At 42.0% G+C, this 27,301-nt stretch overlaps 1 protein-coding gene across 1 annotated transcript in view; it reads right to left on the bottom strand.

The window, feature by feature from the left end:
- DOCK5 (dedicator of cytokinesis 5) overlaps positions 1-27,301 on the bottom strand; it is a 210,948-nt gene that overhangs the window by 23,257 nt on the left and 160,390 nt on the right. Inside the window, exons 30-42 of the mRNA XM_057548308.1 lie at positions 26,089-26,167; positions 24,453-24,553; positions 22,037-22,095; positions 21,576-21,730; positions 20,727-20,812; positions 18,275-18,434; positions 17,451-17,491; positions 16,752-16,842; positions 12,600-12,719; positions 9,298-9,387; positions 7,215-7,319; positions 2,071-2,212; positions 54-135 (exon numbers count right to left, since the gene is read on the bottom strand). Coding sequence (XP_057404291.1) covers positions 54-135; positions 2,071-2,212; positions 7,215-7,319; positions 9,298-9,387; positions 12,600-12,719; positions 16,752-16,842; positions 17,451-17,491; positions 18,275-18,434; positions 20,727-20,812; positions 21,576-21,730; positions 22,037-22,095; positions 24,453-24,553; positions 26,089-26,167 — 1,311 coding nt within the window. The remainder of the gene's footprint in view (positions 1-53; positions 136-2,070; positions 2,213-7,214; positions 7,320-9,297; positions 9,388-12,599; positions 12,720-16,751; positions 16,843-17,450; positions 17,492-18,274; positions 18,435-20,726; positions 20,813-21,575; positions 21,731-22,036; positions 22,096-24,452; positions 24,554-26,088; positions 26,168-27,301) is intronic.

The following is a 27,301-nucleotide window of genomic DNA, read 5'->3' on the forward strand; positions in this document are numbered from 1 at the left end:
AAAGAAGTGTGTGAGACACATGGTTTAAAAAACAAACAAAAAAACCCACTTACTTTAAGATCTGCTCTGGAACTGGTTTATCTTTGTAGCTGGGCGGCAGGCTCATCACTGGCTTTACGGTGAAACACTGCATGTCTGAGGAGCTCGTTAAGGAAGGAAAAGGGCTGGGCCACTAAGCTGTCACAGCAAAAAGGACCACCTGTTCCTGCTGCTTTACCAATGGAAATGGTACCCACACCGATCATTCCTTTGAACCAAATGCCAGGACTGCATTGAAAACGGGGTTCCCTCAGATATTACCAAAATGCCTTATTAAGTCATAATCTTGGGACATTTTTTGGTCAGACACATGGCAAACAACCTTGTCTTAGGGAAATTTCAAGAAAACAGGTGACTAGAAATTGTCTTAAATCATTTCTTTTGGACAAGCATCCCTCTGAATTAGCCAGATTCCAGAGCCTGGGCAATAGGAATTTCTTGTTATCTTTGGATACCATTTGTTTATCAAGTACCAGAGCCAGGCACTGTAATAGGTGCTTTGAATATGTTATCTCCAATAAACACAACAATTTCCAGGTGGGTGTTATTAATCCCCTTTACAGATGAAGAATCTGAGGGTCTGAGAAAGCCCAGATCACACAACTGATAAATGAAGTCAGACGTCAAACCCAGCTCAGGGGTAAGGTCTCCCTCTCTAACTTAATGATATGATCTTAGGCATGACTTTTTTTTGCCTTTACCAACAATGCTTCCAAATCTATATCATTGAAACCAGAATTTAAGGCACTGGGTCTAGACCTAACATTCACTCCCAGTATTTCTCAACGTGAAGAGTGCCATCCACTGGCATCAGAATCACCTGAAGATTTACTCAAAATGCAGAATTAGAATTCACAGCTGCTGAATTAGAATCACTCCATGGTGATTCTTAAGTATAATAAAATCTGAGAACCACTGGGCTATGCCTTATGCTATTATAGCTTACAAAACATTTTCACATAAATGATCTTTTTAATTTGATCTTCACAGAAATGCTATTAAATATGTGGGAGAAACAGAGCTCCCCTCACACTTTATAGATGAGAAAACCAAGGCCTGGAGAAATTAAGCAACTTGCCAAGGTAAAATGGCTATGCAGACTTGACTCTGGGCCAAGCTCCAGGACTCCTGTTTCTACATCCAATTCATGAAGACCTCTTTTCATTCCCATCCCAAGGAGGCCCCACAAGCATTTTCTGAACCCCTACAACTGAAACAATTTTCCCCAGGAAACCTTTCTTTTCCAAGCATCCACTGTGTTAAGAGGCCACTACACTCTCCTCTGAAAGGCAGGTCTGCCTACTGATCTATCATTGCTGTGTATCTTTCTATAGCTACTGACCATTCTATAATAATTAATACATATTGAACTTTTATTATGTATTTACCAGGCACTGTTCCTAGTATTTTACAGGTACTCAATCTTTGCAAGAACTCCAAGAGGAAGAATGATCTTCATCCCCACTTTACAGGTGAGAAAACTGAGGCACAGAGAAATTAAGTTGCCCAAAGTGACACAGTAAGTGACAGTGCTGGGACTCGAACCCAGGCAATGTGCTCCGGAGCACTTTTTCTTATTTATCTACCATGCCACACCAGCTCTGTCTTACCAACCTCTTTTAGAATCCTGCTTACTTTTATAACATCTTTATTTTTTAAAAAGCATGCGATTGGTTTTTCGATGACATTATATGTTACCAAAAAAGAGCTACACATCTTTATCCAGGATCCAGAATTCAGAACAGGAAGTCTACTCGCCTCAGGCTCCGCTTGTGGTTATAACACATATCCCTTCATATTCAACATTTGCTTCTCATCTCTCTCCTTTAGTTATGTCATAGCCCTGAGCTAAGGACATTAGGTTCCCGAAGCTTTTACACAGAATGGGACACTGAGTCAGGATGGTTAAACGAGTCTGAGGCCAGGACCTATCGGCATGCAGGGATGGGATGGAACCCTCAGCTTCTCTGGCTGGGCTGGGGCGGCCACAGGTTCAAGAGACCCTGAGCCGTGACCCCAGGACGAGGATACGCTGCTTGGGAGAGGACTTGATGTCCTCTCCTGGGGGCGTGGTGCTGGTCATCTTCTCGGCGTTGGGAAACTGGGTCAGCAGCCGCAGGCTGAAGTCTTCTCGCCTCTCGTACTCCTTCCCCCGGTAGATGAAGATCTTGTTCTGCAGGTCAGGAGAGCAAGGGAAAGAATTAAATATGAAGAGTGAAGGGGTAACTGGGGAGCCTGGTCCCAAGGAAGCTGCTGTCCTCCCCAGACCAAGTGCAATACCTCACCATGTCCTCATTGAGCACCTGCTATGTGCCCCACAGTAACCGTCATATCCAAAAGAGCTCACAGTTTATTTGGGGAGTTAAGTCACAGGCATGAAAATGCTTCATGCAGTGTTTCTCAGAGTATGGCCCAAGGATGACAATTGGTGTGCAAACAGCCTACACTAATCCACAAGGAGATAAGGAGTTTGCACCCTAATGGAAATCCAGGATGTTACCGGGCATGCTGTTTAGTTTAGCTAATACTTTTCATGGCAAGAAATTCTCAATGAAGGAAGGAAGTACATTCATTTACTTTGAGGTGCAAGCTCCTTTCTCATCATGATCCAGTAACCGTTAGGGAACCAGCGCTTTGAGCGGCACTGCCTAGAGAACTCGAAAGTACGAAGCGAATCAACACAACAGGTGAGACAGGAACAGAGAACAGGATTAATCTACAGCCGTCCCAAGCCAATCCTGGAGATCACCGTGGATGGCCACACTGAAAGTCTCATAGAAAATAACTGCCCTCAATATTATTCTCTCCATTCCAAACTGCAGCTTTTTTCTCTTTAATAAAATTAATAAAATTGGATGTTTTGAAAAGAAATTTTCTAGGCCCCAGGCATGGAAGAAATTCACCTCACAGCTGTTGCAAGTTCAAATGTCGCCATGTTTTGAAGGTTCCTGCTCCTCTGATGGTCACTCAGATGAGTACTTAGTATTTAAAGCCCACACGTGATCCATTTTTAACTAAAATCTGGGCCCATATTGTCCTGTAAAATGTTTTTAAAAATCACTTGTCCATTCACACAACCAATATGTATCAAGTGAATGAGATATGCCAGACGCTAGGGACAGAACGGTAACCCTACTCTGGTGGAGAGAAATAGAAAACAAGTAAACAAATAAGTAAGTAGGATAATTTAGATAATTTAAGTACCTTGAAGGCAATATACCTTCTGCGTGCAACACGGAGGGCAGTGAAAATTGCCAGATCTTTTGGAACTGGTTATAAAATGTTTCCAAGCTGGGAAAGATTTATGTGGCTGACGCATGCATTATGCAGTTTCATCATTCAGGCAAAACTGTGCCGGGTTAAGGGATCGGAGTACAAGAAAACACTAAGTGTATGATGTGGACCATAAGTGTGGAAGGAACCAGACAAGCAGAAGGTCAGTACAAAGCAGCTCAACCTGAAGGAAAGGGTTTCGAGACTTGATGGGATGCAGATGGATGGACAGGGTCAGGGGAGGAAAGGAGAGGAGAGGACAGCCACGCACGGAAGTGAAAAGAAGGATAAGGCCCAAGGCAGAAAGTACGGAGTGCAGGTAGAAGAAACATGCTTGGACGAGCTGGAACCTGAAAGGCCTGGAAAGGCAGGTCAATGGTCCAAAGGCCTGGAAATTCACTGGAGGTTCCAGAAGGAGGGAGCAATGTGATGAAGGAGGAAGTGTAGTCACCCTAATCTATCCAACGGTAGGGATCCTTGGCAAAACCCTGTGGGGGAAGGAGGAGCTACAGGGACTGGTGTTTGAGTCTTTGGTGTTTGGTAAAGAGCAAAGGGATGGGAGAGTCGGTGAGGATTCGGAGGTAACGGCCTTGGAGCAGGAAGAACAGGGCTGCCGCTGACAAAAACAGAAGAGACGGAGGCCTGCTTGGGGTCAGGGGAGAGGATATAGTTTTATACTTTCTGAGTTTGGGGAAATAGTCCGTAACATGCAAGGGCATTTAGGTTACATAATTCACGTGGATTCTCTACTTTTCAGTACACGCTGACAACATGTAACATCTACAAACTCCTGTACAGTTTACAAAGCACTCCCATCTGCTATTCATTTCATTCTCAAACAAGCCCTGCAATGTGGGCCTTATTTCCCTAACTTCAAGGTCAGAAAACCAAGACTTGGTGGTCATGTGATTTGGCCAAAATCACAGTCACTCAGCAGATGATTTAGACCCCAATTTTTCAACTTGAAAGTCTAGACTTCTTGTTTTCACTGAACCACTGCTGTCTTCCAGTTCATAACCGTTATTCCATGTGACACAATAATCATATGTAACAAGTGTGGTAGCTATCAATATCTTATCATGAACGATAGCAAATTTAAGACCAGAACCTACTGCAGACCTTCTACTCTTATTACTCCAGTCTCCCTTGGCCACCTAATCTACAACCAGTGTTAACGACACATAAATAACCCAACTTTTATCTCCGGCCTAGAACTTTCCTTTGTGTTCCAGACCCATAGAGCAAATTGTTGACTCACATTTTTTGGATGTTCCAAATCTACCTCACATTGAGTATGTCTAAAACCAAACAACCTATAAAGATCCTAAAGGCCCTCTGCAATCTGGTACCCATAGCTCTCTGAGCCCGTTCTCTACCTGCCCTTTTGTTCATGCATCTCCAGCCTCATGGCTTTTGAACGTGCTGTTCTCACTGTCTGGCCCCCTCTTGAGAGCTGCCTGGCTTATTCCCTCACGTCTTTCAGGGTTTTGCTCAGGTGTCATTTTCTTACCGAAGTCTTTCCTATTCACTCTGTTTCAAACTGCAACTCCATCCTCACCATCTGCCTCTCCATTCACCTCCCCTGACACATTTTTCTCTACGATACTTGCTTAGTGTCTACCCTGTATGAGGTGTTGTTCTAGGCCATCTGACACACTCTATATTTTACTTATTTATCTTAGTATTTATTTATTTGTCTCCCCAAGCCAGAACAGAAGCTCTACAATTTCAGGGATTTGGATTTGTTTTAGACTCTGCCCCCAGGCCTATATTACAGCAAGGTCCATAAATATGGGTCTGCAGTAGGTTCTGGTCTTAAATTTGCTATCGTTCATGATAAGATATTGATAACAGCTCAATAAATATTTATTCAGTGAGTGGATTCATCCTCTCCTCCATGATTCTGTCCTTTCCCAGTGCTGCCATCTTAGTGGATGGCTCCAGTGCCCCACCAATTACGCAGACCAGAGAGCTAGGAATCATTCTTACCACCTCCCTCTTGCTCATTGCCATATCCCATCAATCATCAAATACTGTTACTTCATCTCCATCACACTAATCTTTCCCTTCCTCTCTAAAGCCACCTCCCTAGGCCAACCTGTCATCTCTTCCCTGAACATCTGCCATGGTCTCTACGGGCTTATCTACACGCACGTCCCATCCATTCTCCATACCAAAGCCAGATGACCTTGCCAACACAGAAAAATCTACAATGGCTCCCACTGTTCTCTGGATGCCAACAAAACACGCTACGTGACCCCAAAGCCCCGCACTCTTCTCCCACACTTCCTGCCTCATCTTCCCTGCTCACCCCAGCTCCCTCTCTTCCCACAGCACCTGTCTTTCACTCCCAGCACCTGCCATGCCCTTGCCTGCTGTTTCCTCTGCCTGGAACGCCTTTTCCTATCCCCTTAACCTTCTTGACTCTCCCAGTTCACCTTTCAAATCCCAGCTGAAGCAGAAGTTCCCTGGGAAGTCTTTCCCGATTCTTAAAAAATTCAAGTATAATTGACACATAGTAAAAATCTACCCCTTTTAGTGTGAAATTCTGCAAGTTTTGATAAACATAACCATGGCCACAATTAAGATATAGCACAGTTTCATCACCACTTAAAATCTCCCCATGTCTCTCTGTAGCCCAACCTTCGCCCCACCGGCTCCAATGACCAGATCCAATAACCACTGACCTGCTCTCTGTCCCTATGGTAAGTGTTGGCTTGGCCAGAATGTCATATCAATCAAATCACAGAGTATGTAGCCTTTAAGGTCTAACTGCTTTTACTCAGCACAATACATCTGAGATTCATGCCTGTGGGTATGTGTATCAGGAGTTTATTCCTTTTTTTCCTGAGTAGTTTTCCACTGCGCGGCTGTCCCACACTATGCTGATCGCTTCACCAGCTGAGGGAGATGTGAGCTGTATCCAATCTTTAGTGATTATAAGTAACAGTGCTATAAACAATCACGTACAATTTTTACGTGAACACAGGTTTTTATTTTACTTGGGTCAATACTCCTTGCTTAACCAACTCATCTAGCACAGAATTCCTGTCTTGGTCAGTTTCGATTTTATATTTGTTTGTGCGGTTATTTAATTCACATCTCACCCATTAGGTTGTAAAATCCATGAGAGCAAGGACCACAGCTGATTATAATCAGCACTGTGTCTCTAATGCCTGGCACACAGTAGGCCCTAAGCAAACAGTTACTGAATGAATGAATAAATTACTTCCTTACTATGCGCTGTAAGGAATGTATTTTCCTTTCCACATTTTTCTTTCTTTTTTAATTAGGGGAAGGAAGATGGATAATATATATATTTAAACATAGCTCAGCACTAAAAGAGGCTCCTTTTCTGTGGGAGAAATTAAGAGGGCTTTTTTTTGGGGGGGTTTGCTTTTTCGATTGTAAAATCAGTATCACATTCTAAAAAATTTTGAGAAAGAAGATAAACATGGTCCTTCTCATTATTCCAACAAAGCTGTTTTTGTTTTTGTGAACCTTTTGCAGTCTTGTCCTGGGGATATTTGTTTTCAAACTAGCTCTAGCTGGAAATAAAATAAACAATTAGATACATCAATCCACACTCCACCCCCCACCCCCCCGACCCCCACCACCGGCTGACCCTCAGCAGCAGACCAGCGGAGGGAATGGTTTTGTTTTTCCCTTTTTCATTCCACCTGGGAGAAGTCATTTTACAAAAGAGCTGCCAGAATACCAGAGGTGGCCAGGGGTGAAGAGACCAGCCACTCAGGAAGTGGTTTCCTTCCCTAACCTCCCACCGTGAGAACAGTGGTCTCCAGCTGCTAACACGCTGGACCCATCTGGAAAAGAAATGAAGACCTTCCCTCCTGCAGACTGCAGGGCTTAGTGGCTGGGGAGACCACCCTCAGGCTTCTTACCCGTAGGAAAGAAGGAAAGCCCTGTCCGTAGTAGCCAACAGCAAAGTATTCAGGCTGAGGCCTCATCGCCTTAATGATGTTCTCATAAAATGAGGCTCTTTTCTTCTGGAAAACAAAACAAGACATTCCATAGGGAGGTTACAAGGGCACCGCTGGAAAAAAAAAAAAAAAGCTCAGACTATTTGCTTTGTTGTTTCCCATGTAACAGAGAGAAATGAAAGGTCTTTGTAAAATATCTTTTGGGCCAAAGAATTATCCTTTCCCTGGATCGGCGGTTTTGGACCTGTATCTACATATGGGCCCGGGAGGGTCTGGGAATCCTTGCAGTTATATGTAGAAAGACAGATGTGTGTGCATTCACCTGTGGAGGGAGGGACGGTTTAGCTTTCACCAGTTTCTTGAAGTACGTTCAGGACCCCTAAAAGGTTAAGAAGCACTTTCTGAGATTCGGGTGGGTGGTTGCACTGGAACACAGACATATGAGGAAAGAGAGAACTTTCCAGTTCATGCAGGTGGTTTCGATTCAAGACCTCGGTTCAGCTACAGGTGCCCAGAAGGTGGTGGTGGTGTGTTCTATTTTTCAAATCTGGTACCACCCCTATCTTTTTTTTTTTTTTGTAATTGAATTTTTATTTTATTTATTTATTTTTATACAGCAGGTTCTTATTAGTCAGCCATTTTATACATATTAGTGTATACATGTCAATCCCAATCTCCCAATTCATCCCATCACCACCACCCCCCTCCACTTTCTCCCCTTAGTGTCCATATATTTGTTCTCTACATCTGTGTCTCTATTTCTGCCTTGCAAACCGGTTCATCTGTACCATTTTTCTAGGTTCCACATGTATGCGTTAATATACGATATTTGTTTTCCTCTTTCTGACTTACTTCACTCTGTATGACAGTCTCTAGATCCATCCACGTCTCTACAAATGACCCAATTTCGTTCCTTTTCATGGCTGAGTAATATTCCATTGTATATATTGGTACCACCCCTATCTTTAATTCTTCCTGTGGGGAGAGGTTTCCCAACCAGGTGTAGAGCGTCAGCCTTAAAGGAAGCAAAATAGGTAGCCAGACCTGGGGGGCTTTGACAGCTGTCCCTCCCACAATGGTTAGCGTGAGGGTGATTACTACACTACCTCAGTGAAGGTTTCTATCACAATGTTTTCTTAGAGAGGTAACATTACGTTGCTCACGCCTCAGCTCAATTTAGTCTGTGAAATTCATCTGTGACTTTTTGCATTATGGCAGGAGCTGGTACCATACAGAGGCAAATTCTTTTCAAAGCGATCTTGACAACTATCTCCTCCAATTATTATATGACAGTGGGTGACCTGACCTTTTGTGACTCCTCCACTGAAAATGACCCAATGTAATATTGTGTTGGCCTCCCACTGGGCATGGAAAAAGTTATTTTTGTTCGCTTTACTGTTTTGAAATAGGTGACCTGTGCCAATAGCCAGGTGTAATACACAAGGGCAGGAGGACTGTAAGAGCAGAGAAGTCCAGGGACATTCGGAGCAGGAGGAAGGCAAAATTGAAGAATCAAGATAAAAAACAATAAGAAACAATAAAAAACAAAAAAACAAACTAAGAACAAAAAATTTTTTAAACCAAAAAGAAAGATTTAAAATTAGAAAATAAAGAGAAAAAACAGAGCTCAAAGATGAGCAGTTTATTCATTCAGCAGGGCCCTGAGGATGTGGACCAGAGGACAAGTAATTCTGATGAACAGATGTCAGAAAACATCTGAAACGTGGAAAGGCTTCCTGGAAGGCAGAGTAACTGAGAGGGGAAAGGGGTGCTGGGCCTGGGATATGGAGGGTCCACAGAGGAGCAAAAGGCACAGAGAAGAGAGGGCTGTAGACGGGGATCCTGAGCCCCCTATCAAAGATAATCTGGACAAATGGCGCTAACAGCTTTTAGACCTCATTTCTCTTCATTTTTATTCTAAGCAAGGGGTACTTTTCCATTGTAAAGAACATCAATTATCTTTTTTAAACTTACAAAACCATTTTCACAAACACTACGAAGAGCACCCCTGCCAGAGGCTCGACGTCTTCTGACCCAGACTCACCAGGAGATCACCCAGGCCCTCGTAGTCGAATACTTTGCTCTCATAATTCTCAGCCAACTCTTTGCTCAGCTTGATTGCCTTCTCCCACATCTTCAGAAAAAGAAAAGGAGGGTTACCAGTGGAGAACAAAGCAGTCATTGATCCAGTTGCAAAAGCCACTGGAGAGTCACTGGGCAATGACTAGGGAGTCACGTGGGTTGAGTTTCTGCGGACACTCCCAACGTACCTCACGGCTTGGATCAACTAACCCTGTTTCCTGACATCAGAAATCTACTGTACCTTAGCCGCTATGCCAGGGGGCATTTTCTGTTAATTCTGTTTGTAAGAACATGAAGAACACCATGTGTCCTCAAACAAAGCAATGCTGAGTTTAAAGGGCAATGAACTGAAGACCATTGAAAGTGAAGTGGAACCAGTTCCAAAGACTAGGTCTTGAGAGCATGAAAGTCTCGCTGGAGGGGAAAGGAAATTGGTGTGGGCTCTTGTTCTGGTTTTGAGATGTGTGTGTGTGTTCCTTCTGAGTCAGGTTGTTTGGGAGGAGTGGAGGTATGAAAGAAAGTCTAATCGTACTGTTGTGTGGAATTTGGGAAACTATTTCTCCAAGTTAGGGCACTGATTTCCTATTTCTAACTAAACTATCTACATAGTCAAAGAGAGCTTCAGGAAATGCCTCACAGCATTTATGAACATGTAAATTACAGCCGAAGGCACATATCTGGCATCTGAGGCTAGCATCCCAGACTGATGAAACTCTGTTCATTTTGGTATTTCATAAAATGTCTCTTAGCTGGATACTATTAGTAATGCAACATCTGGAAATTTCCTACTTCAGTCTTGTTAACCACACGCTAAGTTCCACTGTCTCTGGCTGCCGAAGGAACGTGTGTACAGTTCACATACAGTTGTAAAAACATTTTAAAATTAAATCTTCTAATATCATTTGCCAAATTTGTCCCTTCTGAAATTTCTGGGCCTGGATCATGGAAAACTCTTTGAAATGTGCCACATGGGCCTCAGCTGGGCCTGGTGTAGGAGGCCAGTCAACAGCACCATGGGGCCCAGTTCACTCCTCATTCACCAAATGCTAACTCAATGGAAGAGACAGGAAGACAGCCTAGCACAGAGGTTCTCAAAGTGTGGTCCCTGGTCTCTGGGAGTCCCCAGGACCCTTTCAAGGGGTCCATGAGGTCAAAACCATCTTCTTAATGATACTAATATTATTTGCCTTTTTTCAATGCTCATTCTCTCATGAGTCTACAGTGGAGTTTCCCAGGGGCTATAGGATGTGTGATGTCGCAACACATCGGATGTAGAAGTGGATATTCGAACTCTGCTGTTTCTATGGAGCCAGATGATAAAGAGATTTGCAAAAATGTCAAACAATGCCACTCATGTTGCTCACTTTTTGGAAAATACGGTCATTGTTCATAAATAGATATGATTTATATTAACAGGTAATAAGTTTGTTATTGTTAAAAGAACAAGCAAGTAAATATTTTAAAATTTTGTTTTAATTTCTAAGACTAGAAATTAATAGCCATCAATAGACATAATCCATGTGAACAAAAGCTCTTGGGGGTCCTCAATGATTTTTAAGAGAGTAAAGGGATGCAGAGGCTAAAAAGTCTGCAAATATATTTGCTCTCTGGGCCTCAAATTCTTCCTCAGTAAAATAGAGATAATATCTACCTTATAGGGCTATAGGGAGAATTAAATTAGAAAAGCAGCCTGAAAATCACCCAAAACAGTAACTTGCACTAAATCGATGGGAGCTATTTTATCATGATGATCATTTATTTAATCAACAGGTTCCACTGGTAAAACAGGAATGGTGGCTGGAAGTGGCAGGCCCTTGAAAAGAGTCAAATCCGGAATCTGTTTTGTTTCAATAGCACACACTTTTTTTTTTTCTCCCCCTACCCTTTCTATGCTTTTTTTTCAATTTTAAATTTAAAAGTCTTCCAGCTGGACATGCTTTCTGCAGCTCATCACAGATTCCATGACTTGGTGGCCCAGTTTACATGTTTATTTTACTTTCTCTTCCTCATAGGCATTTAAGTTGCTTGTTCCGTACAGCCTAAGGTGTCAGGCAGGCAGCGACCTGGGGATGGGATGTACCCCAGGTGTTAGCTAACAACCTCTAAAGAATGCGCTGAAAAGGATTATACTAGCTCCTGGCCCTTAGCAAAATTTAAAAGGTACAATTACGGTTACAGAGAGTGAGGCCCTGGGCTGCCCACTGTATTCTCCCTTGGGTTATGTGTCCTCAAGATAACTGATCTCTATTTATTGCCTTTCTTACCTTAATGAATCTATTCATTTCCTCTCCCATTAAAAATATCAGAATTCAAAGATACACATGGGAATAGTGAAGCGTAAGTTATGAGTCACTGTTGCATAATAAAGAACTTGTCTGGTCTTTGTCCTGAGCTCCTGGGAGGCAGCTTCTAAACTCTTGGAATTTCCCCAGTGACAGGACTGTCATTGTTATTCATGGTGGACCTCTCAGACCACATGGGAGTTGATACTAACTCTGCCTCTGCCAGAACCTCCAGCCATTTGATTAGAGGGTTGGAGCCTTGAGCTATACAGTATCAGCCAGACCTCCAGGGAGGAGATGGGGGCTGGAGATGGAGTTTATTCATGTGGTTTATGATTCAATCAGTCCAGCCAATATAACGACACCCCAATAAAACCCCTGCACACAGGACTTCCCTGGCGGTCCACTGGTTAAGACTCCACGCTTCCACTGCAAGGGGCGTGGGTTCGATCCCTGGTCGGGGAACTAAGATCCCGCATGCCGAGTGGTGCGGCAAAAAAAATAAAAAATAAAAACCCTGCACACAGAGCTCAAATGAGCTTCCTGGTTGGCGAACACATCAGTTCGCCAGGAGTGTGACGTGCCTGAATCCACGGGGAGAGGACACAGAGGCCATGCACTTGGGACTCTCCTAGACCTTGCCCTGTGTATTTCTTCATCTGGCTGGTTCTGATTTGTATCCTTTATGATAAAACTGTAATCATTAAGAACAGCATTTTACCAAGTTTTGTTGGTTGTTCTAGTATAGTATCAAACCTGAGGGGGGGAACCATAGGCACTCCCTCCTCAAATTTATAGTCAGTTGGTCAGAAGTGTGGGTGGCCTGGGGACCCCTGAACTTGCAGCTGGTGTCTGAAGTTTGGGCTGTCTTGTAGGGATCTCTGCGCTAACTCTGGCTGGTGAAGATCAGAACTGCAGTGTATAAGTATTGCGGTCATTTCCTCCTTTGCCTTCATACAAAAACAAGCCACCCAACACTCACCTTGCCTTTGTCAAAGTACGATATGATTTCTTGATACAGCTTCTCTTTAAGCTCTTGCTGGGTATACACATAGTAAGTGTCCCTCTGAAGCAAGTGGGGTACACAGGGCCTGTCAGACCACTGAAAAACACACAAAAGCAACACAAGAGATTGATGCAACACATCAATTCATTTAAAGGAGATGAATGTAACAAATATTCAGCTGAAAAAATTCACAGAAATATTTGTATATATCTTTGACTCAATCATATATTCTTGATGATTTATTAAACACAAAAATTGCACATGCACATACACATACATGCCAGCTTCAAAACAAGTGCATGCCAAATGGACACTCAAGGCATTCCCGTGAAGGTCAGGAATGAGGTGAGGCTGCCAACCATCATGACTGTTGTACTGGTTACGACTCAGTACAGATAAAAGAGAGAAATCAGAAGCATAAAAATGCAAAAAAGGGGGTAACACTGTCATGTGAAAGCAATGATTGTATTCTTCATAATCAATCCATTCACAAAGGGTGCCAACTGAAAACCTACCACAAATAATGAGAGAATTAAGTAGTGGGATCAAAATTAACATATTTGGAAATAAATCAGAGATAGATTTCATATAAATAATAACCGTGCTGAAGATAACAGAAGAAATGACCCCTGCAAGAATAAACCCAAAATGATCAGATACCGTGGCACAGCAATGTGAATATACTTAATGCCACTAAATTATACACTTACAAATGCCTAGGATGGTAAATTTTATTTTATATGTATTTAACCATAATTAAATTAAAAAGAAAAGATATCTAAGGATCAACGTAGCAAGGAATATTCAAGACTTCTACACAGAAAATGTTCACACACCACAGGAGGGCACAAAAGCAGACCTGAACAAATGGAAAGTCATATCATGCTTTTGGATAAGAAAATGCTATTTTATAAACATGGAAATTCTCCCCTAAATTAATTTTTAAATTTCATGATTCCAAAGTCCATGTGAAAAAATAAACAAAAAGGAATAAGGTGGAAAACTCTGAAAAAGAAGAGGAATGAAGAGAAACTACTAGGTCATAAAACATACTGATAATTGAAACAGTGTGGTCCTGGTGCATGAATTGACAGAGACCCATGCAAAATATGTAAAATCTAGAAAGAGGTTCCCCCCGACCCTCCATATGGTGATTTAGTACATGATCAAGATGGGATCTCATACCAATGATGAAAATGTGGAAATGATGAAAATGTGGACTATACTTAATAAGTAGCATCCCTACTGAGTAGCTCTATGGGGAAAAAGTGGCATCCACACCTCATACCTTATGCCAGGATAGGAGAGCTGAATTTTCTGAGCAGCACAAACAAAAAGACCTACAGTCACTGACACTGTGGTTTCTCTCTGATCATCCCACAGTCAACAAGCCTTCCTCCCTGACCCATATACGATAAGCTTTCTGGTGCCCCAATCTTCAGTATGAACTGTGAATGGCTGCCTTAGGGGAAGTGGTGAAGCAGAGGACTCCCGTTTTTAATTCCAAAGCTTAGAACAATATACATGTATTATTTAGGTATAAAATAAAATTTAAATTATACAAGAAAACTAATTGCTAGGGACAAGAATGGAGGCAGGGAGATGCAGTAGGAGGCTAAAAATGATAACTTGGACCAAGATGGTAGCAATGGAGATAAAGTGGGTAGGGTGAGGCTATCAAAGAGACATCTGCACCCCCGTGTTCACTGCAGCATTATTCACACTAGCCAAGATACAACCTAAGTGTCCATCAATGGATGAACGAATAAAAATGTGGTATATACATACAATGGAATATTATTCAGCCATGAGAAAAGGAAATCCTGCCATCTGCAACACCACGGATGGACCTTAAGGGCATTATTCAAAGTGAAGTAAGTTAGACGAGAGAGACAAACACTGTACGATCTCACTTATATGTGGCACCTGAAAAATCCGGACTTGTGAAAACAGAGTAGAACGGTGGTTACCAGGGGCTGGGGGCTGGGGGAATAGGAGGAAGACTGTTTAAGGGTATAAACTTGAAACTAGTAGATAAATAAGCCCTGGAAGACTTCCCTGGTGGTGCAATGGTTAAGACTCCGCCTGCCAATGCAGGGCACACGGGTCCTGGTCCAGGAAGATCCCACATGCCGTGGAGCAACTAAGCCCATGAGCCACAATTCCTAAGCCTGCGCTCTAGAGCCCGCGAGCCACAACTACTGAGCCTGCCTGCCACAGCTACTGAAGCTCGTGCGCCTAGAGCCTGTGCTCCGCAACAGGAGAAGCCCCCGCTCACCACAACTAGAGAAAGCCTGCGCGCAGCAACGAAGACCCAACGCAGCCCAAAATAAATAAATAAATAAATAAATAAATAAATTCATTTTTTAAAATAAATAAATAAATAAATAAGCCCTGGAGATCTAATACTATAGCACAAACTTGTTCAATTAAAAAAAAGAAAGAAAGAAAAGTGTATAGGGTGAGGGAGGATTTTGGACAGAGGGTCCATGATTCTTGTTTGTGCAGAATGTGGGAGGGGTGAGTAAAAGATGATGATGACCAGTATCTTTTATTAGATGCCAGTGCCCTTTAGTGAAATGGGGAGAAAGGAGAGGAAGGGACAGACCCAGGAGGACAGTGGAGGGAACAGCTTCTGTTACTGACATGCTAAGTTTGAGTTGTCTATTAGTCATTCAGAGATTGATGTTGACAGAAAAGTAAGTTGGAGGAGTCGTCAGAGCTGGAAATAATTATTTGGGATTGATGATGTAGAGTTGTGTTTATATCCATGGCACAATATAATTTCCTCAGTGAGACAGTATAAGTAGGATAGTAATTCTACAATTCTGTATTTACTTACAGCTCACTTCTCTACAGTTTTACACATATTGATTGACGTGTGTTTGTTTTTTCTTTTTTAAATAAATAAATAAATATATTTATTTAATTTTAATTAATTTAATTAATATTTAATTATTTAATTTAATTAATAACAGCTGCATTCGGTCTTCATTTCTGCGCAGGCTTTCTCTAGTTGTGGCGAGCGGGGGCTACTCTTCGTTGAGGTACGCAGGCTTCTCACTGCAGTGGCTTCTCTTGTTGCAGAGTACATGCTCTAGGCTCACTTGTGGGCTTCAGTAGTTGCAGCATGCAAGCTCAGTAGTTGTGGCTCACGGGCTCTAGAGCGCAGGCTCAGTAGTTGTGGCGCACGGGCTTAGTTTTTCCGTGGCATGTGGGATCTTCCCTGACCAGGGCTCGAACCCGTGTCCCATGCATTGGTGCATTCTTAACCACTGCACCACCAGGGAAGCCCCTGTTTTTTCAATTAGAGTGTCAGTATTAGCAGCCTGTAAGTTGTACTCTGCTTCCTCAGGATTTTTAAATAAATGATATGCACCCATATGTTCAAAGCAGCACTATTTACAATAGCCAAGACATGGAAACAACCTAAATGTCCATTGACAGATGAGTGAATAAAGATGTGGTACATATATAGTGGAATATTACTCGGCCATAAAAAAGAATGAAATAATGCCATTTGCAGCAACATGAATGGACATAGAGGTGATCATACTAAGTGAAGTAAGTCAGGAAGAGAAAGACAAATACCATATGACATCACTTACATGTGGAATCTAAAATACGACACAAATGAACATATCTACAAAACAGAAACAGACTCACACAGAGAGAACAGACTTGTGGTTGCCAATGGGAAGAGGGAGGGGGGGATGGATGGATTGGGACTTTGGGATTAGAATGGATAAACAACAAGGTCCTACTGTAGAGCGCAGGGAGCTATATTTAATATCTTGTGGCAAACCATAATGGAAAATATGAAAAAGAATGTATATATATGTACAACTGAATCACTTTGCTGTACAGCAGAAATTAACACAACACTATCAGTCAACTATACTTCAATAAAATAAATTTAAAAGTAAGTAAGTAAATAAGTAAATAAATAAATAATAATGGAAATTTTCCCAACCTCGGTCTAAAAACTAGCCGTGCCTATTTAGAAGGTATGAAAACATTCTTGGATAAAAGGGCCCTCCTTGAGTAGGGAACTTTCCCGTCAGAATCATACAGGATGCGGTCCCAACGGGCTGGGCGGCTGACGTACCGCACACCTGATCGGCTTACCTGCAGGAGTTCAGCATGTAGAAGGAGAGTGTAGGCAGCTTCGGTGTAGTTCTCACAGTCCCGGTGCAAATCCCGCAGCTTGTACAAGTATCTGGTCAGAATGGGAGAAAGGAGGCATTCTGCTGCCAGGGAGTTGATGGGACATTTGGCTCACGCCATAGCCAGGCGGCAGGAATAGTTACTTCCTATTCCTTAAGTCTTTGTGCTGCTTCCAGCCTGTGTGTCTTTCCTACTCTGCCTATGCTACTTTGTACTCTTCGTTTAAGGCAGTGATGTTTAAAAAAATTTTTTTAACGTCACAGACCCCTTTGGGAAGCTCACGAGAGCTAAGGAACGTTTCCCCAGGAAAACGCGCGTAGTTTACATCCAAGTTGGTTTCACGCTCAGGGCTTCCTGCACGCCGGGCTAACAGTCCTTGACAGAGGGTGAATTTCACGTCTTTCCTGTGCTGTTTTCCCTGGTTACCTGGCCAGAGCCCCCTATCCTTTCCTGGAATCCCGACACGATCCTCCCTCTACACTTCCTCGTGTATCTGTCTAAAGTGTTTACCCTCTTAGGAAGAAGGCAGCATATCACATACTTTCTGGTGTCTCTCGAAGCAGCAAGCATGGTGTTGGGGCTTATTGTTTTCATTTATTGGAGAAATAAATCATAAAGCCCTGAGATAAACGGCAAAAGCAGAAATTTCTTTCAGCTTACCTTATGTAGATGTCCTCTCTCTTCTTTTCTTTGTAAAAATTCTACAAAAAAAGTCACAAAATACCAACACAAAGCCATTATTGATGAGCTTGCCACAAAAATGGACAAACCACTATCTGCACTTTTCAAGTGTCACTTTTCCAAAGACTTTCTTCTTTCCCTTTAACAAATACCCCCAACAAAATAAGGAGTAACAATTTATAAAGCAGAAAAGTTGAATTCTTTTAGGACCATGCTTCTGGGAAATGTGAGGGAAACTTCTAGGTGAATAGACAGCTGGGTCATACCCAAGTCACCTGATATTCTGTTTTCTCAGGGAATCAGAGGTGGTAGGTTTTTGATTTGTATGAAGAGGAGCGTATGGCAGCCTAAACCTCTGAGGTCTGTGGTCCCAGTTACAACTGTCTAAGGAAAGGCAAGACCACAGGGCTCTACCACCTAGAGGATTTCATGGACTAATTCTCTACTCATGGTATATTGTTTTCAATGCATTTTCATCTGTGTCGAATAATCCCAACAATAAAGCAACCGCATAAAAACAAGACAGAGAAACAGGCTGAGGATGGCCTTCGGTAAGAGTTGAGTCAAGAGCTTATGTTGCATTTTCCATCCCTGTTTCCACATTTATCCTCAAGGTCTGAGGCAGCTGGCATCTGTGAGTTCAAAGCTGAGCTGGCCATTCCAATTAGACTCAGCAGGACACGGACTCTGGAAAGGTGGTCCCAGGGGACCTTTGTGTCTGCCGGATCTACTTAGAGCTGCGCCATGGGGTGCAGGGGCGGCCGGGCACTGCCCTCTCGCCATCCCAGGGGCGTGGCACGTACCAGCACGTTAACGGTACAGCTCATGCGGTTTTCCTTGCTCTCGTCATGCATGATAATGGTTCTGTAGTCCAAGAGATTCTCTAAGAGGCTGCTGACCAGGAGCGCGAATACTTCTCCGGAGCTGGAGAGGTATTTATGTTTCCGGCAATGTTCTAGAAGCCTGTGGGGCAGAGATAGAGACAAATGCCCGTGTCCCACACGGTCACTCCAGCACCGCCTATGAGCGCTGTCCATGGTCCTGGCAGCAGGTGGCGCCAGACCAGGAGACACACACCCTTCTTGTAACTCCAGTCTATGCTAGCCTGGGTCCTTCACTTACAAGGCTCCTCGCTGTTACTCTAGTTCTATGTTTTCTTTAGGTCTGTAGCTCAAGCCCTATCATCACTGAGGATCCCAGCCCACGATGCCCTTCTTTGAATTTCTATTTGTATTTGTTTTTTGTTTTTGTCTTCTGTCAATACCACAGAAATGAGAACCTTTGCCCAAAAGGTTTGTGTGTGCTATCTGATTGCTCTACTCATTTGAATTCAGGACCATCTTTTCTCCGTCTTTATTCTCCCTAAGGCCTAGCACTTCAGGGCATCCTGAGGGAACTCTGGAGAATCTTGGGCTGATGCCCAGCCTAGAGGAACCTAGGAACCTACTACACTTCTAGACATGTGGCTCTTTGGATAAAAGTGGGAGACGCAAGAGAGAGGAGATATGGGGATATATGTATATGTATAGCTGATTCACTTTGTTATAAAGCAGAAACTAACACACCATTGTAAAGCAGTTATACTCCAATAAAGGTGTTAAAAAGAAAAGTGTTATTTTCAGGAAAAAATGGACAGTTGTAAATAGGTAGATGGAGGTTAAACTTTTGGTCTAAATCCTCTCCCTCTGGACCCAAATAGAGCAAAGCTTCTATAGGCGCTTCTCAGATTAGACAATTAGAAGAAAACTTTGGGAACAGGAGAAAAAATGGGTTCAAAGCATTAGTCCAGACTCTAGAATTATTCTTGAGCACTGGAAATTTGTGCAGTCATATTTTTCTGCATTCGTGATCCAAGAAGAATGAAGGAAAAATAAGATCTGTATGTGAAAAGTCAACTGTAGGATTTTTTTTAAAGTGTAGTTTTATTATCACTTGTAAATGTGTGTGTTTGTATGTGTGTGTAACACCTGCACTTAATTCCCATATGAGATCAGAACTGCAGAAGTGATAAACTGAAAGGTCTGAATCTCAAACAAGCAGACCAAATGGATATAGGATGAAAAGATCAACAAACGATCTTATCATCCATTGCAAACAAAATAAGACGGACTTCTAGTTCTTTAAAATACAGATGAGTCATCAGTTCCATGTCTGAGTACCCCGTGTGCTAGTTCCTTAAAAAAATCTTTCAAAAATGAAAAACAGAGTTGGGAGAGTCCCCGTCCTCAGCTCAGTTTAGTGCCCACCACGTCCATGAAGCAGGTAAATCCCAGAAAGACTTAGGCACGTACCCAATCAACAGGTGACAGAGTTGGCCAATATCATAAAAGTTCAGAGAACACAAGAAATGAACAGTCTAGGGTAGTTACAACCCAGGATGCTGGGAAGATCTGCAGATAGTAACAGTAACGAACACCAGAGCAGCCAACATTTGTTCAGCATGAGCTCTGTGACAGACACTGTGTCAATGCATCATCTCATTTAATCCTCACCAAAATACAGATCTTATTGTTGTAGATGACCAAAAAAAAAAAGAGGCGTTGTATAGGTTAGAGCATCTGTCCAAAGACAAAATCCTAGTATGTGGAGAAAGCAGGATTTGAAGCACAATTTCTCTCTCCAACATCTAAGTGTTTCTAACCACTCTTGTTATACTGTCATTCCATACATGCAAAGGAGAGTAAGAGGGACAGAGGGTGACAGGCAAAGGTCTGTCAGCGTATGGATGGGGAACAGTGGGATAATGTGAGCACAGGGAGGGAACGAATGTGTTGGCTTGGGGTGTGGGGAGGGCAGTGAAAAGGGCTGGAGCTGTACCTGGTGTTCTCAGACATCCTTCACAGGGCATAAGGTATTTTTAAATGCAAAGTGGACCTTGAAATGTTTTTCCCTTCTCCTTTAAATTATTGCTTCGAAGCCATAATTAGAGGTGCTAGCACTTTTGTTAAAGTTCAGCATTTCAAACACTGGGCAAAATGCCACTACTCTGTCCATCTCCCTCTCTCCTCCAGCTGCTCTGTTCTCGAGGGCCGGGCTGGCCAGGAAAACATGAACATTTGACTCACAGCAGATAAACAAATGTCAGCAGTGGATGGTGTAAACTCCATGAACCCCCCCACCCCCCGAGAACCATTCATGGTGGTGACCCCAGGGATGCTGAGACTACTCGATTGGTCTGTAAGGGCAGCAGAAGCCTGTTTTTCTCCATCACTAAATGATGCAATCAACGTGAGATTTTGTTTCTGAAATACTCACAGTTTTTCCAGAAGGACCTTGTATTGTTCATCTCCTCTTCCCCCTTCTACCTCTTGGTCCAGCTTTGTGATCAACTCATTCTCAAACTGAAAGCAGAGGCAGAATTTCACAGGACAATGCCACATTCTCAGAAGACACGAAAGACATCCAGCCAACTTTTCTAGATTTGACCCAACCCCTTTACTGAATCGTAAACTAATTCCAACATACGTAGAGGAAGACCGCGCTTCACATCATCCATTAATATCAAAACTTTCTAAAGCAGCCTTGTGCTGCTCTGTCCTTTGCTTTATATTTACGGAAAAAAATTACCCCAAACATTATTGTCCAATCACAACTATGCATACAAAAATAGCTTAATGATTCTAATTTTCCATTTTATTTTTGGTTCTTGTCGAAGTCTTGACAATGGGATTGCTTTTGCAGAGCTTCATAGCTGCAAAATCTTCCATTCAATACTAATATACTGTATAGATAAGGAAATTGAAGCATAGGAAAAATATATCAGGCAGACTAAGGTCTCAAAGCTAAAGACCCCTGCACCATTCCCTCAATCCACTGCAATATTTGCAAGAGATAGGATTAAACTGCATGAAGTCAAATTTTAATTATCCAGAGATAAGGGTGCTTCTTTAGGAAACACACGCAGCAGAAAAGGCTGCTTCTAGGGCCTTGGTTGGAATATCTGATCCTATGCCTAATTGCTTTACAAAATAAAATGCAAAAAAAGAAGTTTTTAGATCACCTTTGATTTGTTTTATTCAGGCTACTGCTTCTCTATATAGAAAGAAAATAAATAAGAGTTGACTCTATGTGCATTAGTAAGATGACAGGTCCACCACTCCTTACCATATGGAAATTGCCATTTCCACTGAAATTGAACTCACACTGCATCATATCAAAGAAAATGGGGATGGTGGCTTTCCGGAGCTCTACTTCGGGGGTCAGTGTGACCTCCAGAATGGGACCCACCATGGATGGGATGAATTTGATTTTGTGGGGACCTGAAATGAAAGTAAGTGAGGACGTGAAAAAAAATAATTTCACCGGAAGTAAAGTGCTACAATCTTCCTCCACAGGGCCCATAAGAAAAGAAAAAGTTTATGTGGGTAAATCAATTCAGAAGGGAGTGACTGAATATTGTTTTCTGATAACATGTGATGTCGTAAGAGACTGACAAGTCAACTTGCACTTCCAGACACACAGAGAAATCAGTCTCAGGATTCTTGGAATTAAAATGGAAAAGAATTCATCATGGGATGCGTGTTGCCCAGGAGTGGTGTGTGGGCCTGTTTGGGTTATACACTCACCCAGGTTATACCACATGTCCCGGATCCTAAAGCCGATTTCCTTTCTCATGTCCCCGTATCTAGGAAGAAGATCATAAACCAGGAGAAAGATGTGCAGTAGAAACGAGAACACGTAATACAATGATGAGGGAAGTAAAAGAGTCTATGTTCCTCTAGGTCACAATTAAGGTAGGTCTCGAGGCAAAATCACATTAAGAGATGTGGTCAAGGGACTTCCCTGGTGGTCCAGGGGTTAAGACTTGTGCTTCCACTGCAGGTGGTGAGGGTTCGATCCCTGGTCAGGGAACTAAGATCCCACAAGGAGATGTGGTCGATACCTAAAAAAGCCCCCAAGAACTGAGCCACATAGAGGTGGGGGGACTTTCACAGCAGGGGGAAGACCAAAGTAAGTGTCAAAAAATCACTGAGAAAATGAGATTAACAAACTTTATTGAAGAGGGAAGAGTGAGAAACACTCTGGTTGCTCTTAAGCAAAAAAATAAAATAAAACACAACAAACACTAAAGAAAAGGAAGATGAATGAGGGATGACTTACACAGTAATGTGGCTGGCCTTTATATACTTATATTTGAGTAACCCTTATCCCCACCAGGACACTCTTCCAAGCACTCACATTGGGAATCTCTAGACATACATTCTCAGTGGGGGTGACAGTGTCCCTGAAGGGGTGAAAATTGGTCCATGGGGGCAAAAAAAAGCTTCCTGTTTTTATGTATAAAGTACAGATATACATTTAGTACATAAACTGATATATGGTGAATCTGTGGTATTAATGTTTCATGGGGGGGTGTGATTAGAAAAACATTTTCTAAAAAGGTTCCTTACAGGAGTTGACAATGGAGGAAAAAAGAGTAGAGAAGCATTGATCTAGACTGGTTCTTGGGTGGAGGTGAATCACAGTCACCTGAAAATCTCTTAAAGAATACATATGCCTAGGGCTGCCCCACACCATATACCATATCAGAGGCTGGAGGCTTAGAAAATAGAAATAGGGTGGGTCAAAAGTAGATGCTGTAAATGTTCCCAAGGAGTTAGAATATGGACTTATGACCTACCCTGCCAGCACGGTTCTATGTTTTCTACTTATGATACTATTGCACCAAACATTTTTTTTTTTTCAAATTCTTGCTTCGGAAGTATCTTCAGAAGCCAGTATAAAAATCATACTGAAAAATTTTTCTTACTATTCCTATTTAACAAAGGTACCTAAGCTAATTTTATTATTATTATATAAGTATATGTGGTCCATGTCCGGCACATAATAGATAATAAACGATAACTATTCTTATTGCTTATTAATACTACTGTTGATGCTTTTACTAAAAATCAGAGAAGTCTTGAAAAAAAATTCGTTCACATTCCTATAAGCTTAATATAAATGTTTTTATTTCCTAAGGTTTATCTTTGCCCACATGCATATATTTTTACATGGATTGTACTTACAGTCACACTTTCCTTTGACCAAAACCAGAATCATTAATCCTAACTAGCCACTTTATTTATCAGACTTGATGTCAACTCATTTCACTTATGGTTATTTAACCAAAATCAAATACATCCTTGAATGAAGTTATGTCATTTAAGGTATTCTAAACAATAAGATTAAGGTGTCCATCTTAAAAATCAAATATTTCTTGATACCCACCCCACAAGGAAATCTACAAAACAGGTTTTACTTTTATCTTTGAAAGTGCAATCACTAAATCTCAATCACTTAGCCACCAATCTTAGTATTTTAGGGAGGAGCTAGAGGGATGCTAAATAATTTGCCTAGAGTCCCAGACATGCTAACAGGGGAACAGAACTAAAATTCACAGCTTTTAAATGATAAATTTCTCAAGTTCTATTTAATTACACAGCCTTTGAGTTCCCAGGCTCTCAATGAACTTCAAAACAGACTTGAGGTGAAAGCAATGAAAGTCTTCCCTAAATCTCTCATCATTCTTGCACACAGGTCCATTTTGAATTCTGAGCCAGGAATCTGGAGGGTGTTTTTAGGTGATGTGTTACTCTTGGCTTCTCTGCTGAAGTGACTGAAACTGGGAGGTAGACCAATGGTGCCAAAGGAGTCTGCTCTGTGAAGCATGAGACAGAGAGGCACTATGCCTGCAATTTGGACAAGCGGCCAGCAGATGGCAGCTGTTCCTGGTGATGGGAGGACTGGCTGGCTTCAGTGCCTCTTTATGTAGAGATTCTATAATAGAATGTGATGGTTGATTTGAAAATGAATGGGCCCCTGAGAAGAGATGTGAATCTGGGGAAATCTGAGGTCTATTAAATGATTATTTTAAGACCTATCTCACTAACAACACGGGTAACCACTGAAGAGTAATTTCTGTGATACCAAAACTCCTGCTCCAAATAGAAATGGAAGAATCGCCTTCCCAATCATAAGCAAGTTTAAGAGGACACTTACTTTTTTACAATTTTGTTGCGCTTGGCTTGTGAGAAGGTTTCAAGCTGAAGGGACTCATGGGTGAGAAAAGCGACTGCCAAATGGAAGTAATTGTTCCAGAGCTGTTCAAAATTAATGGTGTGGGTGAAAAGAAACAGAAAATAACATTAATATGAGTCATAATAAAACAGTGCCACATGGTACAAATGCACTCGCCAGAAATTAATGGGAAAAAAATCCAAAATAAAATCCACGGGACTTCCTTTTCTCTCCTGTGTTTCAATTATTCATCCCTGAAAGTTTTAATGCTTTATTAATATCAAGCTTTTAAAAATAATCCAAACTATTATATTTGTCTTTACTCCTGGGATAAAAGAAAATTGTTGCCAAGAAGTGTACCTATTTATAGTAAGTAGTTTGGCAATACTTATCAAAAGCCCTGACAATCTGCCAAATTTTTGACTAGTAAATACTTTAGGACTGGGCTTCCCTGGTGGCGCAGTGGTTGAGAATCTGCCTGCCGATACAGGGGACACGGGTTCGAGCCCTGGTCTGGGAAGATCCCACATGCCGCGGAGCAACTGGGCCCGTGAGCCACAAGTACTGAGCCTGCGCGTCTGGAGCCTGTGCTCCGCAACAAGAGAGGCCGTGACAGTGAGAGGCCCGCGCATCGCGATGAAGAGTGGCCCCTGCTTGCCGCAACTGGAGAAAGCCCTCGCTCAGAAAACGAAGACCCAACACAGCCAAAAATAAATAAATAAAAATAAATAATTTAAAAAAAAAAAAAAAAAAAAAAAAACTTTAGGACTTTATCCTGGTAACATATTTATGGGTATTTAAAAAAATATTTAAAACAAGGAAGGCCCTCACACTGCTATTGAACATAATAACAGAAAATGGAAACAATCTAAATGCTCATAAGAAGAATTCGGTTAAATAAACCATGGTCCAGCCATACAATGCACTGTATTCAGCCATTAAAAATACTGTGAAAATATTTATTATCATCGAAAAGATCACAGAAAAAGTAAATAAAGTAGATTAACAGGTTACCAAAGAACTGTACAGCTTGATTCCATTTTGGCATAGGTACTTATGTGTGTGTGTATATAAATACACACACGTATATAACCATTTTGATATATATACACACATACACATATAAACACATATGTATATACACATATAAACATGTATATGCATATGCAATATGTATATATAATCTCCTCTGCTTATGACTCTCTACTTCCAAAGTTCCATAGATACAAACACAGGCCATATCACAGCAAAAGCACATCACCAACAAAATGTACCCTGTAACGGAAGCAGGACCTTGTCTGCCTTCACCAGGGACTAGAATAGTGCCCTGTACATATAACTCTCTAATATTTGTTGGATGAACGAATGAATGAAGATGGAGCTAGTGATCACCAGTTTTGCTATCACTTTGGACTTTCAAACAGGTGTTTATACAAACTGCTCTTTGGACACTAAACCGTTTGTAGGTAGAGGAATACCTGCATGCTTACCTGCAAGCAGGTGTGTTTGTGTGTATTTGTGTTATGATAAAAAATCTGAGGTGATGTTTTCCAAAATGAAACGGTTCTCTTGCTTTGGCTGAGAACTCAAGGAACTCCTAGGTGAGTCGCATGCTTACCTGAAGTTCAAAGCTTGCCTGATCCATGAAGAATCTTGTGAGAACCTCAGCAAACTGATTTATGGCACGGAGGAAAACCCTAGGGGAGGAAAAACACACTGGATAAAGAAGGCAACTTCATGCTCTTTGAAACATTTTTCATCTATGTTAAAAGCCAAAGCAAATCAAACCTGGACTTGGCAATCTAAGACCTTTAGATCTATCAAGGTCCTTAGAGACCAACAACAGCACATTCTACAGAGAAGGTCACTGAAGATCAGTTTCTTGAACTGACTAGTAGCACAGCTCAAGGCTGCATCACAATTTAGCCAGTTCAGGGTACAGCTCAGAGGACAAGCCAGGGCTCCCGAGCCTCAGACCAGGGCTCCTTTTGCTCCATCGTGATGCTAACGTTTTAAAGTCTAGGACTTCGGATGCAATTGTTTCTCTAATCTGTACATAGTTGGGAAGGGTTTTTCTAATCAGGTATCAGGACCACGGAGAGTTAACAATAATGCTTATCATAATGATTTACTTTATTTAGCTCTTTAAAAATCCTGAATCTCTTTTAGTATGTGTATTCAGTCCATTTCACTTTCATTCAACAAGTCTTTGTTGAAGACCAGCAACTGCAAAGCACTGGCTTAGGTTTTGCCTTGAAAGAATGGTTCCTGGTCTTAAGAAATCTACAAACTTGGTGGAGATCATTTGCAACCTGTAAATCGAACCATGACCCAACAAAGAATATGGAAAATTCTAGGAGGGGGTATCAAAGAGGTATGGGGAAATCAAAAGAAGAGAAGATGACATCCAGATCAGAACGACTTCCTCTGGAGATGGCATTTGAGAAGGACCTTAAGGAATGGGAGGCATGTTGATGGCCAGAGACAATGGAGCAGATACTGCAGGTGGAAGCAGCAGCGTAAGCAGAGGCACAGAACATGTTCATGTTCAGGGTCAGGGTCAGGGTCAGGGTCAGGGTCACGGTTAGGGTTAGGAGGGAAGAGGCCAGTTTGATTGGAGGGCAAGTTGTATATAGAGGGAAACAGTGGAAGACAAGGCTAGAAAAGCAGGGTGGGTCGGGATGCAGAGGCCTTGAATGTCAGGATGATGATGGCCATATGGAGACACTGAAAGACACCTTGCAGAGCTGATGCTGACTGACAGTCAACATGAGAGCAATGAGGAGGTTATAGCAGAAAGAGGAGAGGAGAGAGCCCAAGTCGGAGTGACC

Source organism: Balaenoptera acutorostrata, chromosome 6 (assembly GCF_949987535.1).
Source record: "Balaenoptera acutorostrata chromosome 6, mBalAcu1.1, whole genome shotgun sequence".
Lineage (NCBI taxonomy): Eukaryota > Metazoa > Chordata > Mammalia > Artiodactyla > Balaenopteridae > Balaenoptera > Balaenoptera acutorostrata.